We start from the raw sequence: 19769 nt of genomic DNA, 5'->3' as shown, positions 1-19769 counted from the left end.
GGTTAATTACTTTGTCCTTCTAATTTTAGTACAGTTATAGTTTCTGGAAATTTTAGGGATGTATTTTGGCATTTGTCAAGTGCAGAGGTTCCTAGTTGTGTTTGTTAGCAGCATGAGTGCAAAAAATCTGTGTAACAGTCAACAGGCTGGTTTTTGGTACAGTATTGCTGTTGTAATTTGGTGAGGGGTGGGGGGTTGGCCAATTTCAAGCATCATCTCACTTCATTGTAAGTAGATAAATGAAGAAGAAGATTTGCTGTATTCTCTGTAGACTTGTGGCTTATTGGTGGGCTCCTTTTGGAGAGCAAAACAGCCAGAGAGCCTCACCTTGAGTGTTAGCTCAAACCCATTGCCAGGAAGTTGCAAGCTGTTGGAATGTTGTATATTCCTTTAGTGTCAAGTCTGAGTTTGCATCAGTGACCTGTGTGATTGTATGGATGTGTTAATGGAAATTGTGGGAAAGAGGTAAGATTAACCTTGTTGCATCAATAGGGTTTAATTAGTCATAGGTGCTGTATTTCTCCTTTGTATCTGTGCCTTCTTAATGAAGACTGCAGGATTTCACAAGGGTAGCCAAAAATCTAAATGGATCTAAACTGGTGTCTTCAATGGATCCAATGTGTCTGTCTGGGAAATGATTTGCAGACTCTTGTGTGGATTATGATGCTCTTGCAGAAATGAACCGAGACTGAGGACTTGTGTCAAGGTCTGGTAATTTAAAGGTAGAGAAGTGTAGCAAGATATTCCTTTGGGGAGGTGCCCCCAGAACATGGGCTCTGTTTGGAATAAATGTACCTAGTAGTTGCTCACTTGATAGACATGCTTAAGTGTTGCTTCTTATTATTATACTCTCTCTCATTAAAACTATCATGTCTTAGATGTAGAGGTATGCAGTCAACTTAGATATAGGGATATGCAGTCAGCTTTTCCTGTTGCTGGGTATTTGCTAGGTTATGTCTGAAGTGCTGTGTCCAGTCTTGGGCTCACCAGCACAAGGAAAGAAAGGTACAGACTTACTAGAGCAAGTCCAGCTCAGGGCTTTGTAAATGATTGAGGCACCAAGCATTTTTTGTATGAGGAAAAAAAGCTGAGCTGAGACCTGAGAATATTCAGCCTGGAGAAGAGAAGGCTCCAGGTTGCCTTAGGGCTGTTATAAATACCTGCTGGGAGGGAATGAAGAAGAGGGAGTGAAATTTTTCTCAGTAGTATTCACTGACAGGTCAGGAGGTGACCCTGACTGAACAAGAGGGTTGGATTAGATGATCCAAGAGACCCCTTCTTAACAGTTCTGCAGTTCTGTAATTTTTTGAGTGTTGAGTTGTATCTGTGTGTTTGAGGCAGTGGGGCATTAATTTTTAAATGTTTTTTAACTCTGTGGAAGTTCAGGAAAACCTGCTCTGGGAACATGTAGTGCAGCATCATGATCCTTGGAGGCTGAGCTAAAGATCCTACTGAGTGGTTCATGAAGATTGTGAGAGTGATAGGCATTCTCTCCACAAATCCCTGTGTAGTCTGCTAGGTATGCCCTAGTTAGACATGTGAGATTGGAATTCCATCTCACAAGACCTCTAGACTGTGTATGGCCAAGGTGGGTAGCATGTTTTGGCATGGGGAAGAGTTGTTCTGTATGTTCCTGGGCCCCAGGAAAGACCATGCATGGATTACTCCAAAAGCAGTCTTGTGAAGAAGGGATAATATGCTGGGTGGGAGATGGAGGGAAATGATGCCTTGTTACAAATAATCCACCTCGCTACTCTTTCTGTCTCCTAAAGATGTGCAAAGGTCCTGTCGGTGGTGGTGCAAGCTGTGGAGACACCCCAGACCAGGATGTCCTTAATATGCTGGGCTCTGATAATCTGAGCCGTCTGAAGAGGCTGCAGGAGAGATTTATTGTTTCTCAGAGCATCAGAGGGCCTTGTCCACCCCCTTCATTCCCAGGGTGCCAACAATTCTTCAGGGACTTCATCCTCAGTGCTGGAAGGTGAGTGGCCTGGGCTTGCTGTTCCCTCTGAAATGTGTGGGCAGTGGAAGCACCAGCATGTTTCTCTTGCAGCAGGGAGTTATCCAGAAAGTTTGGGACTAGATGATATGGTAATGATTTTTCTGCTATAAACCCATAGTATTTTTTTGGAGCTGTCAGCATTTCCCAGTGCCAAGGCATGCAGTGCTACCTAGCAAGGACACTGGACTGGACAAATGCTTCTTGTGTGATAGTGCATGAAGCTAAAGTGTACAGAATGAAGCCAGGTTGTTTTGTTTAATAAGTTTTTCACAATTCACAGCACGGGGGAATTATAATTTATGTGAAATTTTTATCTTAAATTCAGTTATTTTATAGATTCCTCATTTGGCAGATTGATTTTATTATCCTTATGCTGAGACTTGTTACATAGCATCTCTGAAAAAGTACAAAAGAAGAGTGGAAATGAAGGTGGTCAGCCAGTCCTAAGTCTTCTATCTTGCTTTCTTGTCTGTCATTGTGTTATGTTGTATGTCTGCTGATTGTTACAACTCACAAGACAAGCTCAAAATTCTGCAGTGTGTTAGTTGAGGTTTTACTGCTGTTTTCAGCTCAGTCTGACTCATCATGATCTTTTGCTGAAGTTACCAGTTCAATCAGCACCTGATGGACAGTCTGTGCCTGAAGATACTTGAACTGAATGGTCTTACTCTGGTGGAGCACGAGCACAGTGATGGGGAAGCAGATATGGAGGAACAGGTAGGTTTGCTTTGTGCAAACGCATCTGTCAGGAATTTCTCTGAGCTGTTCCAGTAGTCAAACAATTACTGGCTTGATTGTAAATTGCTTGGAGCTTTCACCACAGTTTTTACAGGACAAGAGCTTTGTCATTTGGTTTTGTCATAACTCTGCAATTTGCTTATTTGTCTGAACCCCTTACCTGCATGCTTCAGGGTGCTTCATGGAACTGTCATAAGTGCAGAATAGTGTGAAAGTGAAAGCCTCCTCTTTAGGTTGTTATAACCTGTGTTAGATCAATGAAATAACCACATGCAGTTGTGGCACTCCATTGCAATAAGTTCCTTGTTACTTTTCCATATAGAAAGATTTTAGTCACATTGAATTTGTAGATATATCTGTTAATAGGTGTGCAGGTGTTTCTTCACTCAGGTCTGCATATCAGAGGTGTCACAGCTTATAGTCTTTTAGCAAAGTAGCAGCCAAAGGTTGATGGAGACTTGCAGAGTAGTAGTGCTATAAAGGAGGCAATGTGAGATCAGCTCTGCCTCTCATTGACTCCAAAGTTCTTAATGCATAGATACGATTGAGCAGCTGCTTGTCTTAGAAAGCTTCTGAATAATTCCCTCTTGTGAAGAGGTGAAGCAATGGAGACAGAAGCAATTTAAAATACTTGATAAATATGCATTTTGGAAACTTACCTTTACAAAAAGCAGAGGTGAAGCTATGTGGCCCTTTTAGATGAAAGGAGTGGAGGTTTAGCATAGACATTTGCTTTGCCAGTGTGGGCTAGCATAGCTCCAGCTCCCTTTTCTTCATTTTAGGATGAAAAGAAGCGTTTCACCGTGGCTCTGTTGAGTCTCCGACTCCTCGCCAAGTTCCTGGGGTTCCTTGTTTTCCTGCCCTATCGCACTGCGGAGCAGCCAACCAGAGACCTGCAAGATTCCGCGCTGGCACTGAGAAACCAAGTAAGGAAGAGCACTGCCTTTTGCTGGACAGGCACTTCTTCTAGCTCAGGGAGCATTGTGGTTGGTCATGCTCTTTCAAAGCGAGCCAGTGTTCCTGGGATGATGTTGTGTGGTCCTGTGTCCCTGCTGCATATTCTGGGGTTGGGAACAAAGGAAAAAGGAATTTGTGTAATCTCGAAAAGAGGGAGTAATGCACCAGTGGTAAGGTAGTCAGTCTTCTGTTATTTCTGCTAATCTGGGTCTGTCATACCAGAAATTTCACCTAGCTAAGACAGCTTGTATTGATAGTGTAAAATCCAGCTACCAGAACTGGTTGTGTTAGTTTTACACCCATCTCCCAGCAGTGTGCCACCGAACGGAAGCAATAGACCTTGACTCCATTTTGTATGTAGTCAGGCTTTTAGCCTTGCTTTTGAAATTTCCAGTGGGACCTTTGGTTGCAGTAATAGTTTGGTTTTTACCTCTGGTCATGTGCAAAGAAGTGTTTTCATTAGCCAGAAGTCACCAGTACAGAAGATGAAATCCTGGAAAGAAAAGTCAAGATATAGACAAAAGTTTTCTATAAGTAGCAGAAGATAACTTCAAGCTGCTGGTTTAACTTCTCTTGTCCTTTAAGACCCTGCCTGTACTGGATATATTAAAGCTTCTGAGACAATCTATTCGGGATCAACGTTCTATCCTCACTATTCCTTGGATTGTGGAGTACCTTTCCCTTGTGGATCATGTTGCTCCTTTCCTTGATTATTACAGGAAAGTGTTTAGTCTCTTGCTGCAGGTATACAGGTAAGAGCTTGGGAAAATATATCTGTAAAGAACTTTCCGGTGAATGTTTGATTTTTCTTTTTTTTTTTTTTTTGTGGTGCAAATCGTGAATACTTTTTATCTTACATAAAGCTGCAAAGAGAACACAGCCTAAACTTGGGGATTAATACTTGATTCAAATTTGTGTTTTTTATTAGGTAAACAAAATCTTTAAATCCCACTTGATCACTCTACATCTGCAGCTGTGATTGACCTTCAAGCTGCAGCTTGAATTTTGACCTTAAACCGACAAGGTTTCCAATGCCTAAATAATTTTCTAGTTTTCTTTCCTATATACATGAGGAAAATTTGAAGCACATTCTAGAGAATGGCTTGTCTAGTGTAAACTTAAGACAGGGTGTTATGCAGGTACATACAAAAAAGGCAGACATGCAAGGAATGTGTTCATGGTATATAGATAGTGTAATTGGTAAGTGAATGGTTTGGGAATGTTTTCCTTAATGAAAATTAAGCTGCTGAAAACTGACACTCTGTCTTGCTACTTCTGCTGCATGGCAGGTTAATGGTCCTTTCTGAAGACAAGGAGATGAGTTTCCTGAACAAGCTGCTGATCCTTGCAGTTCTGGGTTGGCTTTTTCAGGTAGAGTCTCCTCTGTGCATGTAACTCTTCTCTGAAGAAAAAGCAGGGCACAGAACTCAATACAAAATAGTACTGAAATGAATTAAAACAATTCAATACAGTAGTTTGTTGTTTTATCATGGGTTTCCTACCCTGTTGTGAGGTTTAAAGAATAACTGTATTTTAGTGGAGAATTATTTTCCTTTAGTGGAATTGTGTGAAGCAACAATTTTTTCCCCAATAGGAATTGCAATTGCATCTGAAATACATTCTGTATTTACTAATCTGCAACCTTGCAAGAAAATTGACAGCTGATTCCTGTTAGACCTGGAAGCTCTTGTCACAAAGATGGTGTGCTAGCTGTCAGCCTTGAATTACTGAGGAATTTATTGGATAGAGGGATGGTGTATGATGAAATTTTAAAATTCTTTTGTGCCTCCAGTTGGAAGCAAGGTAATTACTTAGCAGGAACCTGTTGGAAATGTGGAAGATGCTGTATGGGGAAGATAAGAAAGGTGCCTTTTGTTACTGTGATTAAAATAAGTCTTTAATTTTATGGAAAGTTCTCCTCAGGGCAAGAAGATTTTTAGTGCTAGGGGTCATTTTTTGTGGGTGGCAGGGTGGTGAGATTTTACTGTCCTGTTATCAGAAATAGTGGAAGTTACTGTCTGCATTTTGGGTTGCAGCTGCTGGGTTTTCTGTTTCAGGTTCCATCAGTTCCTGAAGAATTGTTTTTTACTGCTGACGACAGGCAGGAGAGATTTGTGATGGACGCTGTGACACCTGCTCAGGCTCTGGTGAGTTAGTGCAGCAGCATGTCTTCTGAATCAGTGAGGGAAGATGGACCTACCACTTCCTCAGGAGCTGTAAGATTTGATCAGGAACTTGCCTTCAGGAAGTTATGGAGGCCAATGGATGTGGTGCCCAGTTTGGCCAAGTGCCTCAATTGCATCTGTGTTATGGGTTGTGAACTCTGTGTTGCAGCTCTGGGTTTTCTGTCAGGCAGGAGCCATCTCATCTGCTGCAATAATTTGCAGAACAGGTGCCAAGTTGTGCTGGAGGATGAGATGCTGTTTTCCTGCAAGGTGAGCTGACAAAACTGTAGCTCTTCCCTGAAATAAGCAAAAGTAATGGTGAACAGAAATAGAATGATGGGACTGTAGAGCAAGGTTGCTGTTTGTGAGATGACCTGTTTTCCAGTGTCATGATAAAGGGTGACTGAACTGAAAATGCTATGAGCAAGCAGGAAAGGAGGTGAGGGTATGGCATGTGTGATGTTTCAGATAATTCCTAGACATGCAAGGGGATATATAGTATTCCATGGGAAAGTGGTGTAGATGCTAAGATACATTTCCTTGGTGGATGTGATCTGAAATTCCTGTTCCTCCCATGGCCCTGCATGTGCTGTGTTAATACTGAAGTGACATTTCTCCCTGGCATGGTGTTCCATGGGTGAAGGCACTTGTGGAGGTGTAATGCATAGCAGATGTGCCTCATTTATTTTCCTCCATGGATAGGTTTCTCCCTTATGAGTAGAGGCTGTGGCAGCAGTCCTGGTTCCTGTCTTTAATGCAGCTTTCAGCTGGGCTTTGATAGTGATCAGGGGCAAAGGCTGAGCTAGGCTAATAAATGAAGAGCAGCTCATTCTGTGTTACGGGGACTGAACACGTGGACTGCAAAGTTCATTATTTTACTGTGTGTTTGGAATCCAGCTATTGTTTTCATGGAAAGGTAGCCCTGAAACCTGCCTGTGACTGCATGTATGGGATTTCTGACTTGAAGACTGTTTATTTTGTACTGTATCCTTTCAGCATTTCCTTCATTTTCTCACCAGGACTTTGTACCCTTGGTGGATCAGCAGTTACTTTATACCTGCTGCCCCTATCTTGGTGAGTATTTTACTTATTTTTACTATATACATAAAATATATTAGTATGTATTTACTTTTATTTAGTCAGTTGTTTATATTTGTTGTTTGGTACTGAGTCCTTGGATCACCTTTCTTACTCCTCTTCACAACGTAAGATCCCAGTTGTATGTGCAAGAACCTTGATAAGAAGCTGTATTGCAGAAGCTCCTGCAGCTGTGGATAGTATCTGCTAAAGCTGAGGGAGGGAGATTACCTAGTCAGGATAGTTGATCCACAGAGCCTGAATCCAGAGGGACAGGGCAAGCCACCCCTTACAAGCTGTAAGGAAGCATTACAACAACACAGCTTTTCTATCCTAGGTGTAGGAAGAGGAGTTTGTGCTGCAAGAAATGTCTTGATCCTTGAGCAGATTTTTGCTGCCAGGCAGAGGGGAAAAATCTTTTTGTGCCCTGGTGTTTTGTCAGTTTGTTTGAGATAGCTTTTTCATGGGATCTGTCTGCCAACGGTAAAATTCCTCTCTATAGACAATAGAGTCCCAGATGGGAAGATGGTGCTCTTCTTCCTGAGGCTTAGTAGGGAAACTGTATGTTAAACCTCTATCACAAACTGTATGTTAAACCTCTATCACAAACCGTATGTTAAACTAGTCTCACAAAATCTTCTAGAGGCGAATAAGTTGTCCAGCTTTTCCGCCAGGATTTGCTCCTGTCTCTTGGAATTTTGTTTAACTGCTCCCCTTGTTGTCCTTGTAGACTTTACAGTTCCTGCTTGCCACGCTAAAAAGGAACGCACAAAAATAACTGGTCCCTCATCCTTCTGAACAAGTCCCATCTGCTAGGGGGCTTTTCAGAAGCTTCCTCTTCAGAGCCTCGCTGTGCCCTGCCAGTTATACGTGTGGGTTGCCCCCTCTGCTTCAATGAAGCTTCTGCTTTTGTAGAAGCTGAGAGAATCTGCTCTGGGAACAGGACTGGAGAAGTGCAAGTTTCTTTCTTGAGTTTTGGGATTAGTTTTTCTCCTTTCTTATGGGGTTGATGATTGCTTTTGCATGTGTTCCTGTACAGGTGAGCTGCGTAAACTACTTGCCTCTTTTGTGGCTGGTAGTGGAGGCAAGAATGGCGGTTTTATGAGGAAAATCACTCCCACAGCCGCAGAGTCCTTAGCCCCCAAGGCTTCTGTCACGCAGCGGAAGCTGCAGGTAATGAAATTAGGGAGTCACAAGGGGGAAAGGGGCAGGAGAAATTTGCTTGTGTGAGTGCAGGGTTATACAGTGGTCTCTTAATGCCAGGGAACATTGTGTTTAACAGTCAGGTATCTTCACTCCCTGTTTTTCTGTTACAGTCATGTGGCTGGGATATGGTGTGGGTGCTGAAATCCAGATAACGTCAGTAAACGTTCTTGCAGTTGGAACAACTAGTCTTATTTATCTGTTTCCCTCTTATTTAACATAAAATGTTGGTATGTTTCTCATACTTTGTTTTGGTTAGATTGTAGCCATGCTTTCCACTGAGAGAAGGACATGCGTAGGAGCCTAGAGGATTATCAGCCTCTAATTAAAAGGGCTTGTTCTTCCCAAAACAAGCTCTGTGTGGTGACTCACTACTAGTAGACACTGTCAGAACTCTCCCATTCCCCTTTACAGGTCTTTTGTAGCTTCAGAAACCCTGATAATAAGCTTTAAGTGATTAGAAGGGAATAGGGGATGATGAATGCTACAGTAGCAGAAAGTTCTAGTGGAGGCAAACTGTCTTTTAGTAGATCTCCAGAAGGTAGTTCTGTCCATTCCTGTGCTGGTGAGAGGAGGGTGGAGTGCTCTAATCAATTGTAGTGCTTTCTTTTGAACAGGTAGATTTGGAACAGGCTTTCTTCCACAACCAGCCTCCTTCCCTACGGAGGACAGTGGAATTTGTGGCAGAGAGGGTGGGATCCAACTGTGTGAAGCACATCAAGTAAGTGTTGGTCACCTGTCCTGTGACTTAAAAAGTAACTTTACATTATAATTAGACAAAGAGTTGATCCTTTAAACATGTGTGTATGGGGGAAAGAAGCTTCCATGGGGGTGTGCTGTGTAGCAGAACACCAAGGCTGTGCAGGACTGACCAGCAACATCTGCTGTTGTAGAGGGGAATTTGTGAAGGACTGTAGAGAGGAGGGGGATACATCTGTGGGACACTTTGTATGTGAATGCAGTGCAGCATTGAGACTTTTCAGCCTGTTCAGAGCATTCTTGCTAATGATAGGAAAATCTCTTATCAGAAATGACCTCTGGAGGTCACTTGATCCAAACTCCTGCTCAAAGCAGGCCCAGCTTTCAAGTTAGGTCAGGTTTATTAGCACCTTTTCCAGTTGGAAAAGTTTCCATCTTTAAAGGATGAGGATTCAGCCACCTCTTTCTACCATGGTCCAATGCTCAGTTTTCCCAGGCTTTGTGAATAATGTTTCTTGTATCCTGTCATAATAGCTATCCATTGTTCCAGCTTGTGGATATTCCTGTCAATCTTTAGCAGTGCTCTTCCTGGAAGTCTTGTTCTGTCTTCTCTGTAAATTTCCTTCTCCCTTCAGCTTTTTCTTGTCTCCAGGCTAGGTGAAACTGACTCCTCCTTGTAGGTGTGTGCTCTAGCACCCCAGCTATTTTAATAATTTTTTTCTTTTCTCCTGCAGTTACTCAAATTGTCAATGGCTTTCTTGTCCTGAGGTCCCAAAGCTGGACACAATACTCCAGATGCAGCCTCCCAGTGATGAGGGAAGCAGTAACTTCCCTTGACTTGCTGGCTGCACTATTGCTATTGTCAGCCCAGTATAAGGTTGGCTTTCTGTGGACACTCCTAACTCCCTTCCCTTGTTGTGGGAACCCCAGGTCCTTTCTGCAGAGCTGCTCTGTAGCCAGTAGACCCCAGCCTGTACAGATGCACAGTCAGTCCCATTTCTCCCTCTTTTCACAGCCCTCCTGTGTGGTGGCCCTGCCCTCCAGCTCATGAGCTTGCTCAGTTTGCACTGATCTTGTCAAGCTTGCTGAAGGCATTAAATATTATCAGCCCCAAGGAATGGTGATTTCAGTGGCTGCTGCTGACATCTTTGAGCTTCTGAGCACTATCGATTGAGCGTGCAAGGGTAATGCTGCCAGAAAGGAGACCTGTGACCAAAAAAGTTTGTGGTAAAACCTAAAGACTTTTGACTCTTGAATCTTAGTACTGTTTTGATGTCTTCATTGCTGTTGTCTTCCATACACACAGAACAAGGAGATGATATAGATGATACAGCATGACTGACTTGCTTTTAGCAGAGTGACTTATAGCATTTGAGATGGGTATCCCCCTAACCTGGGGAGAGGAGATGGTGCACTTAGTGTGCACTGTTTCTTGTATTGATTTCAATCTGCCTGATTGTTCTTTGTTTTGTTGCAGGGCAACACTGGTAGCAGAGCTAGTTCAAAGGGCTGAAGCCATGTTGCAAGATAAAGTGAAGGAGGAGGATGTTAATAATGACAAACTGCTTGAAGAGGTGTGCACTCATCTGTATGAGGAAGGGGCCCAGGCACTCATCAAAGGCAGAGAGTAAGGAGGAGAAGTTATTTGAACATGTGCCTTCCTATCTCTTCTTACTGCAGAATCTATAAGCCTAATTTAGCTTGACCTGTCATGCTCAGGTTCTGGTAATTATAAACCATGCCCTCTGCTCTTCTTATGGTGAGTGTCTGCTGTGCTCCAGCCAGTTAATACTGTGTTTGTAGAAAGGAATAAAGGTGCTGTGTGTCCCTCTGCTCCAAACAGACATCCGCTGCAGCTATTGTATTTCTCCTCTTTGGAAAATTGATATTGCAGCTTAGTTGCTTGTAATTACCCTTTCCTTGTCTTGTTCTTTTAGTCTGATTTATTGCATTGCTACATAATGAACCTCTGAGTGTTGTCCAAGAACCTGGACTAACCCCGTGGCACACTTTCTTCCTTTTCTTGTAGATTTTGCAAAAAAAAAGGTCCTGAGGCAGTAAGAGTGTTGTTGCCAGAAGAGACATCTGCAGCAGTATGTATTTTCCCTAAAACTTATTAAAAGCCTTGACTTTAAGTCTGGATCATTACCATTTTTCCATTGCTGCTTCACTTATCCCTGAATAGCTCAGGTAAAGAAAATCTATTGATGCCCTCATGGGAGGACTGAGTGATAGCTAAGAAGAGTCACTTCTACTGGGCTGCCTTGCATATTGTGGGTAAAGTGATACTCCAGCTCATAGCTGACTAATGAGGCTAGAATGTTATAGAGATTGCATTTATCTTGCAATGATAATGCATTGGTTTTAGCATCAACTTCCACAAAAAGTTGATGAGGTTTTTGGAAAATCAAAATGCCTCAGTTGTATTGCTCAAACCAGCTGTTTCCATAGAGGAGGTGGTGTTCAGTTTAATTGTTGCATGCCAAAATTAAGCTTTTTCCTCTAGACTTCCTTCTGAATTTTCACTGACTGCAGTGCTGTGGCTGATAGTAAATCTCCAATGATTTGTTATCCTCCCTGTAAAGGTTTTAAGTAGTGCAGAAAACATTGCGGTGGAGCTGGCTACCGAGAGAGCCTGTGGCTGGCTCTCTGCCAACATTGCAGGTGAGTGTTTTTACCTTGAGCTGGAGCTTCTAACCTGTGCATTGTGTTCTTTTTTTTCTGAGATCAAGGGACAGACAGTGTTATAAAGTACTTGGTCCTATTCATTTTTTGGTTTTTTTTTTTTTAGTGTAAAGTATGCCGTTGCTCTGTTCCTCCTTGTTTAGGAGGAATTATAATTATTTCTAGCTCTAAGAACCTTCATTGGGGATCTTTTGAACTTGGCCCATGGTAGTGATTTTTAGTTATGGAGTCTTGTAGGATGATGAGAGTAAATGTTGTGGAAATGCTTCTGGAAATGTCATCTAGGCTGAAGTTGTCTTAGCACTTCCAATGTGTACAGACAACTGCTCTCTCAAAAGATCTTATGGTCACATGTACAGAGTGCCTCTGAAATCTCCTGTAAAACAGACACTTCTTGGACTGGGTGCATTTTCTGCAGGCTGAAGGCAAATGTAGTCTTTTTATTCTGTAATTCTGCACTGGCAACTCTTCAGAATCTCTGAAAACCCATTTTTTCAAGAGGTTGGGCCAAAAGCCTGGGGAGGAATGTCCAAGTACCATTTACAGCCACAGGAGTTTAGTGTTTTGGATGCTGATCAAAATGTATTTTGGTAGAAGATATATGGTTTTTATGGGCACAGTGGTTGAACTAGCATGATCACACTGAATCAGCTTTCTACTTTGGCATTGCCTTCTGGCTTAGGTACTGTGTTTGTTAAACCCATGGAAATATTTTTATGGGAAGTGAGATGAGTTCCAGTTGTACCTGGCAGTGATGAGTGGCTGTCTTCTACAGTTGTGGATTAGTATACCCTCTCCAGATTTGCCTCTGCACATTAAATATAGTAGGAGGTCAGAGAGAGGGAGTTGAAAATGTACGCTGTGGCCCTTGGAATGAAAGGCTAAGAGTGTTTGGAAATGATTCTCTGCTTCAGTGGAGAAAGAAACTGAAGCAGACAGGATTTGTTCTCTGTTCTCTATAGCACTTATCAAAAGGGAAGTGAAGGCAACCTTCAACAGAATGCTGAAAGTCCCAGGATTTCCCTTGCCAGGCGAGGATGCTCTTGAGTTGAGAAGGGACTGTCCTCCAGGCTGTCAGCACTGTGCTCCATTTCCCTCCCAGATCATCAATGAGATTAAGGTACGTGGTATTCACTTCCTGGCTTGCCTTTCTGTTTTTCACATTGGTGTTTTTGTGGTTTGTTTTTGTTGCTGCTTTGTAGGGTTTTCTTTGATTGTTTGGTGGGTTTTTTAAGAGAATGTTCTGGTTCTGAGGAGCTGGCTGTGGGGAGTGCTCAGGAAGCATGATGAAAAGTTCTCAGGTTTTTTCCAACCCCTGCTTGCTGTGTCTATATCAGAGTTCCCTGCTAGGAGTGCTGTCTCAGATACAGGATTTCTGGTAGCATGGCAGTGTGGCCTTTTTGACATGAGTAGGATGGAAACCACAGTGCAGACCCCATGGTATTGTGTGCAATTTCACATTCATTTAACGTATGCACCCATAAGGAAAAGAATTCTGAACACCTTGCCTTTTACTGTTGCGTGTTCTGACTGTGTTTTTTGCAGCTGTTTGTCTGCTTGACAGACAAGTAATGCTGGTTATCACTGTCATTGCTTTCCCAGCAGTTGTGTGAAAATGAGTTCACATCTTTTAATGCTTTCTTGCTTGTGCTAAAAAAAGGAAGGTAATTTGTATGAGGAAACCTCTGGGTTGGCACTGAAGCTTCCCTGACAATGTAAGAGGGGTCTGGATTTCTGTAGCACTTCTGCCCTGCACTGCTTGCTGTGCTGTGAAATTTGTTTAGAGCTTTCAGTGCTAGTACTTTTAAGAAATATGAATTTGTTGCCATCATTGAGTTTTACTTCGTAACATTAGTGAGAACTGTGCTAGAAAATGAGATCTTGGTAAGGTTGTAAGGTTCATAAGACAGCTTTACTCTGTCTTATGAAATGTATATATACTAACTTGGGTTCTGGTTTTAATGAGGACCCAAGAACTATTTATGAACTGCTGTGTCAGAAGTCTAAGGATCTGTTTGTGGAAGAGCAGGATACTAATGTGTGTGTTACTGTTGTCTTTCTCATCAAGGATGTTCTCTGTGTTGCTGTGGGCCCACGGGAGGAGGGTGAAGTGGTTGACTGCATGTGGCTGGAGTGCTTGCTGGGAAGGTTGAGTCAGACACTTCGATGCAGAAAGGTAAAAGATGTAAAAAAGCAGCATAAACTCCCTTTGAATCACTTTGGGCTGTCTTGATACCTGTAAAAATTTAATTTCTTTGCCTCACAGTTGAGTTCAGTTGAGAGGTTTTTATTTCAGCTCAAATGTGGCAATGTTGCACTGTATTTTTTTATACTGTGTATCTGCTTGTTACTTCAGTTTGCCTTTGTGAATCCCCTTTTCATATATGACCGTTTTGTCTTTCAGTCTTTAGTGGCCTCCTCATTACAGCTCTGTGCTTCTTGATGTAAATTGCCTGCTCTTCTTGGATATTTTTTATCCCTTGTGGAGCCCTGTTTTGTCCAGTCTGCTGTATGGGGGAAAAAAATACAACTTTTTTTTGTGTTTTCCAGTTTGTATGTCCCACATCGGAACAGCAGCTGGCCAAGTGCACAGTTGAGTTGGCGTCTTTGCTGGGTAAGTAAGTTATGATAAGCTATTTAAGACTGAAATCTGTTATTAGAGTTCTCTTAGATCCTTGAGGTCAGAGATATAAGTGTTAAGAGCTCATGGATATTTAATTCTCTTTGGTGCCACTGAGTCTGAAGATTTTTTTCTGTCAGTTTGGGTGGTTACTCTTATTCCCATTTACATTCTGCAAAACAGAGTTGTTCAGTGACTAACCATCCCTCTGATCTGTTTCACATCTGTTGTTTTTTATTTATTGACACCGTCAATTAAATATGGGATATGTTTTCCAGTATTTCTGCCTCTGAAAAATTGTGGTGGAGTTTGGGCTTTTTTGACTAAAAGTAAGGGCCTTTTCCATTAAATTATGTTTTTATGACTTTTTTTAGGAAAAGAATGGAAGTAATTTTTTTTTTTTTTGTATTATGACTCCTGTGAACATTTTCAGTCTGTTTTTTTCTCTTGCTCTGATATGTAAACACAGTTTTTCTCTGAGCAGGAGCTTGTGATCTCAACACAGATGTGTTCTTCACAGGCAGCCTTCTAATTTTGTGGGTTTAGAATCAGCTTTAGAAGTTTTATACATAATTTGTCTTTCCAGAAGGCAGTTCACATCTGAATATTGTGAAATTTATTCTGGGAGCAGCAGTGTCAACCTGTCCCATTCCATTAGACTGTACCAAGGAAGAACTGGTATCTTCCTTCTGTTTATGTTCATTTGCAGTTAAGCACTGTTCAGTTTTGCTTTCACTTGTGTGAAGTCATGTAACTCTGCCTAGAGTCTAAACTATGGACAACTCTTCAGTCTGTCTATAGACTTAAATGTTTAACTGTGCTACTCTTCTCTCCTTTGCAGTAACACCTGGGTTCTCTTTGACTAAATATTAGGCTGACTTTCAGGACTTGGGCTATATTCCAACCAATTGGTGTTCTTTGTCTGAGGAATAGAAATCTCTTCCTATGTCATACTGTCTGTATAGTTTCAAAAGTCATAGTTTTGAAATATTGAGCTAATATTTCCAAACTCCATTTCTCTTAGGTTCACTGGTTTCTTCTCCTTAATTGTGCTGCTGAACCAAGATGATAACTAGAAAAGGAAATAATGCAGCTATAGGAGTTCATTTTTCCTTCTCCTCTTAGTTTCAGATCGTGTTCCTCTGAGTCTTGGTATCAAATCCCCAGAGAAGAGCCCTGAGAGGCTGCCTGTAAAGAACAATCCCACCTATGGCCTCCTAAAGCTGCTGTTCTCCATCTGGAAGGAGGACTTTGGGACATCTGTGCCCGTGCAGCTGATCTTCAGCAAGAAGAACATGGGTTATCTTGCAGAAGCCAAGCAGCCAGAGGTAAAGCTCATTCTGATGTGTGGGGCAGGCTGGGATTTGTGTAGGAATTCTGCCAGCCCATAGTGCTCACTGGGGCTCGTGTGACTGAGGCCAGCAGGGTTTGGCCAGCGGGTTGGCCTTGTTTCTGTGGGGCAGTGAAAGAGAGGGATGTGTACAGCTTGTCAGGGGTTGGTGCCTGCCTTGGGGGGCTCTCAGGAAGGCACAGTTTTGGTTAGGAGCCAATGGTAGAATGGCCCATTTGGCCTGGGATATTACAAGGGCTGGACACGTGGCTGTCATTGGTTGCATCCCTGTGCCTTTTATCAGCTTGCATTTCTGCATGTGTGTTGGTGTGACAAGCACTCCAACAAAAGCTGAAAATCACCCTATTTAATTGCAGGCTAAACCCAGCTTGTTTCAGGAATCAAAGAAATAATTTTTCATACTGTTCTTGATCAGGCAGGAGTTAAATTCTTGGTGTGTTTATAGATGGAGAATTTATAATACCATATACTTATTTTATGGCAGAAGAAAATCAATGTAAGAACTGAAGGAATTGTGTTCATTCATTCTGGACATTGCTCTTGCCCTCATTGTCACACACAGATAGATAACGTGCTTGCTGCTTTTTCCCATGTTCTGATGCAAAAAGAAAAGTGTGAATTATACATGGATAAAGAAATAAGCACACAATCCATTTCTTTTTGAGTTGTTGGTATTTTCTTCTCTTGTGCAGTGGGATTTGTTCCTTTTCCTGCTTCATGGTCTTATAGAACATGAACTAATGAGAACTAGTGAAATCCAGAGTTGCCTGCATATCCTTGAACAGCTCCCTTGGCCCTCAGTAAGTATTAGATATGCACAGACAATAAATAAAATAAAAAGTAAAGCTATGTAAACAGAATATCCTTGTATTTCTATTTAATATGGCTAAGGCCCATAACCTTCCCATCTGTTGTTCCTGCTTAATGCCAAGGAAGGACTGGTTTCCAACAAGCTTGTCTCTGTTGCTAGTGTTTGGCTGAAAGCTGTACTTGTGTGAATCCGCCATTGCCCATGCAGTGGAAGCATTTCCAGAATTGTAAACCAGTTTGGAGACCAGCTGGCTCAGTTAACCAGTTCTCAGTTCTAGCCTGAGTGTGCTTGCTGCTTTCCAGCTGAGAAAAATGTGTTGGGGAGTGTCTTAACTGATCAGTCTTGCACTTATATCCCTGTGCCTCCTACCACCAGAGTGTGAGAGCAGTTGGAATGTTCTAGAGGAACCTCACTATTCTGGCCACGATCAAAATGTAGGAATCAACCCAAATGCCTTGCTAAAAATGGACAGTATTCCAAGGCTGAGCACTTGCAGGTTGGAGCAGTTTTAACCATTTAAATTGTGGCAGTGATCCTGTCTGAGAAGGGGTGTGAGCATCAGAGGGGAGACTGGGAATGTCTGCAGGCATTCATCTTTGCAGTCAATTCTGTAGTTCCTCTAGGTTTTTTGCACTGGAAAACCATCAACATGTTTAACCTTGTTAAACATAAATTTCTCTTTATGGGAAAATTAAGTCAGTCTCTTTTGTTTCCATTACTAAGGGTTCTCTGGTTTCTGTCTGTTTGTTGCAGGATTTTGTAAAAGACCTGAAAAGGCTGTCCCGCGTATTTGTGTCAGAACATCAGATGGAGGAGCACAGGACTAACCCTTGTGAACTGACCAGACAATCTCTAGCTACTATGGCCACACAAAGTTAGCAGAGGTGGACTCTGCGGACAAAAATTACTAGTGAAGATGCACATGGAATTGTCAGTGTTGCTGAAAGGATTGGGAGCTCTTTGCTGGGAGCATACTGAAGCTAAGTGGCCACTTTGTGCAAAACCTGCATTGGGCTTTCTGTCATGGACGTTTTGCCATGGTGACTCTGCTGAAGGATTCACATCAGCAAATGGATCTCCCAGTCAAAAGTCTTTTAAGCACCTTGATTGCATCTCAGAGCAGCTGTTCTTTGGACTCAGAGACACTTTTTGTATTTGTGCAGCAACAGCTGTGACCAGACCCAGGAATCAACTCAAGTTACTTTGTGATCACAGAGATGATTTCTTGGTGGCTGTCTCTTAACTCAGTGTGACTTTTCATGCTGTCTTTTAACAAAGCCTCTACAGTCAGAGGAAGAAAGAGGTGAACCTATATGACACAAGAGATGTGCCTATATTTATTTTTCATTGTAAGCTCAGTGTTGAAGGTTTGATTTTAATTTTTTAAGACTGATTTTAAAAGTTAAACCGTATTAGATAAATCCCCTAGACCATTGATGGCATTATTCCTAAAGGATGCTTAAGTGTTTTTCCATCTCTTATTGGAAACAGAACTTGCAATTCCCAGGGTTTTTCATAGAAATAAGGAATAAAATATCTGTTTATATTTTTTACTGAAGACATATTTTTAAGACACTTTTATAGTTGTGAACATGAAATCTGGCTGCTATTCACTGTTTTTTTATAATTTTTCTTGCCTTGAGTTTGGGTTTTATCAGTCAGGAAATGCTGCAGCAAGAGAGCAACAGCCTGGAAAAGCAGATAAAGTGAAGAAGCACTGTGATGTTCTCTGGAGAGTGGGTTTTGAAAGGGGCCCATTTCTTGGAGGACAGTGGGCATTTTCTGCCCTTACAGACAGATGGTCACACCAAGAGTGTGACCTCCTGTTCATTTCCTTCTTCCCAAGTATTTCCTTGAGCTGAGATTTGGGACAGGGACTGCTGGTGAGTAGCAGAATATATTAGGTGCTCATCAGCTGTCTCATGGGATTGCCTCCCCCTGCCCCAAAGCAGTGAGGACATTATTTCCTTTTGTCTAGGAGTGTCCTATTTCTGTAGATTTTTCCAGAAAGCAAGTTCTGTGTTACTTAAGAACAGTCTCTGGACAAGGTGAAGCCCAGAGCTGTTTAGCTTGCTAATTAACTAACCTCTTCCTGTATAAGGTGAGAAAAGGTAACATCTTGGAGTTAGTTTTTGAAACAAAACTACAGACAGGATGATTAGGTAGAATTGTGGCTTCTGTTAAAATATGTGATACAGAAAGAGAAATCACAGAGGCACATTAGTGTCTGACCTATATTGTAATTTTTCTTGTCTTGTTCACTAAGGACTGTATTGAAAGATTTGGCAGGTTCCACCTGCATTCCTCTTTTTAGGGGCTTTCTGAATGAAAAGAGTTCCCAAAAGTAGGCATGCTGCAATACAAATACAAATGGAACAATTCAATACAAATTGAAGAGCAAGTACACCATATCATGCCATACCTGCTCCCTGAGGCTGTGTATTATGTGATGTTTTGCTGCAGATTTCATTTGAAACTGTTGCCATAATAAACATTATTAAATGTCTTGTCTTGTGTTCAAGGTGTCAGTATAGAACCTCTTGGTATTAGGCTGAAGAACAAAATGGGAACCTTGCCACAAAGCATGGAGCAGACAAAGTGCAGCATAGACCTCCTGTCTGGCCTGTTGAACTTCTGCTGAAATAGAAATCTACTTTGCTATGTAAGGGAGGGCAGGGTGGTGAAAGGGGGAGAAACTGGAATCCATCAGAGTTAAAAAAAAAGTGCTCTTGGTTCTGGCATGGATTTTTTTTGGGTGTTATGAAACTGCTTGCATAGCTACTATGCCCACAGCCATCTTCATGAACTCAGCATACTGGAATTATCCTTCTCTTTATTTAAAAGGTGACCAAGCCCCAGGAGCACTTTGCAGCAACCAGAGAACACAGTTGTGCCCTATGGGGCTGGAGACACTTGTGCAGTGGGACCCAGCAGGTAAGAAATGCCCCTGTTTCTGTGTTCTTATGACTTCATGCAGTGATGCTGGTTCTTGGGCATCCACAGCCCCAGGCACATTTGCTGTGTAAAACCAGATGCCCCACTCTGTATCCAAGGCCCAGGGGCAGGGTGCAGCACAGGTTTTCTGCCTGTGGACACCTGGCTGTGGGACCGTGTGTGAGGACACGGCCCTGCAGCTGCCCGGGCTGGCGGCTTTCTCTCGGTGTGAGTCCCTCGGGCACTGTCCCTCTGTTCTGGGCACTGCTGCTGGTGCCAGAGGTGCTGCAGGCAGGAGAGCAGGAGCTCACTGAAAGCCAGCTCTGAGGGTGTGGCCTTTCTTCTGCCAGTCTTTCCTATTGCAAACTCAAAGGTCTCAAAAGAGAATTAGGAAAAATGGTGTTATATTAGCTTCCTTCTGAATGTGCTGCTCTGGGGAGTTGTGTAACGGGACAGGACCCAGGAAGAAGCTTCACTTTTTTTTTTTTTTTTTTTTTTTAATAACCAAACAAAACCCCCTTTGCTTG

At 42.3% G+C, this 19769-nt stretch overlaps 1 protein-coding gene across 1 annotated transcript in view; it reads left to right on the top strand.

Moving 5' to 3' along the window:
• The window catches only part of CDAN1 (codanin 1), a 30295-nt gene extending 12966 nt beyond the window's left edge, over positions 1-17329 (top strand). Inside the window, exons 11-28 of the mRNA XM_054275843.1 lie at positions 1773-1981; positions 2605-2719; positions 3523-3666; positions 4283-4449; positions 4987-5068; positions 5755-5844; positions 6882-6936; positions 7979-8112; positions 8760-8863; positions 10319-10468; positions 10871-10934; positions 11427-11505; positions 12489-12646; positions 13595-13702; positions 14077-14140; positions 15272-15474; positions 16190-16297; positions 17062-17329. Coding sequence (XP_054131818.1) covers positions 1773-1981; positions 2605-2719; positions 3523-3666; positions 4283-4449; positions 4987-5068; positions 5755-5844; positions 6882-6936; positions 7979-8112; positions 8760-8863; positions 10319-10468; positions 10871-10934; positions 11427-11505; positions 12489-12646; positions 13595-13702; positions 14077-14140; positions 15272-15474; positions 16190-16297; positions 17062-17187 — 2160 coding nt within the window. The 3' untranslated portion in view covers positions 17188-17329. The remainder of the gene's footprint in view (positions 1-1772; positions 1982-2604; positions 2720-3522; positions 3667-4282; positions 4450-4986; positions 5069-5754; positions 5845-6881; positions 6937-7978; positions 8113-8759; positions 8864-10318; positions 10469-10870; positions 10935-11426; positions 11506-12488; positions 12647-13594; positions 13703-14076; positions 14141-15271; positions 15475-16189; positions 16298-17061) is intronic.
• Positions 17330-19769: the final 2440 nt, after the last annotated feature.

Source organism: Melozone crissalis, unplaced genomic scaffold, assembly GCF_028551555.1.
Source record: "Melozone crissalis strain CALT ecotype California unplaced genomic scaffold, PUWL_Pcris_2 ptg000018l_1, whole genome shotgun sequence".
NCBI lineage: Eukaryota > Metazoa > Chordata > Aves > Passeriformes > Passerellidae > Melozone > Melozone crissalis.
This window is presented reverse-complemented; position numbering and strand designations above follow the sequence as displayed.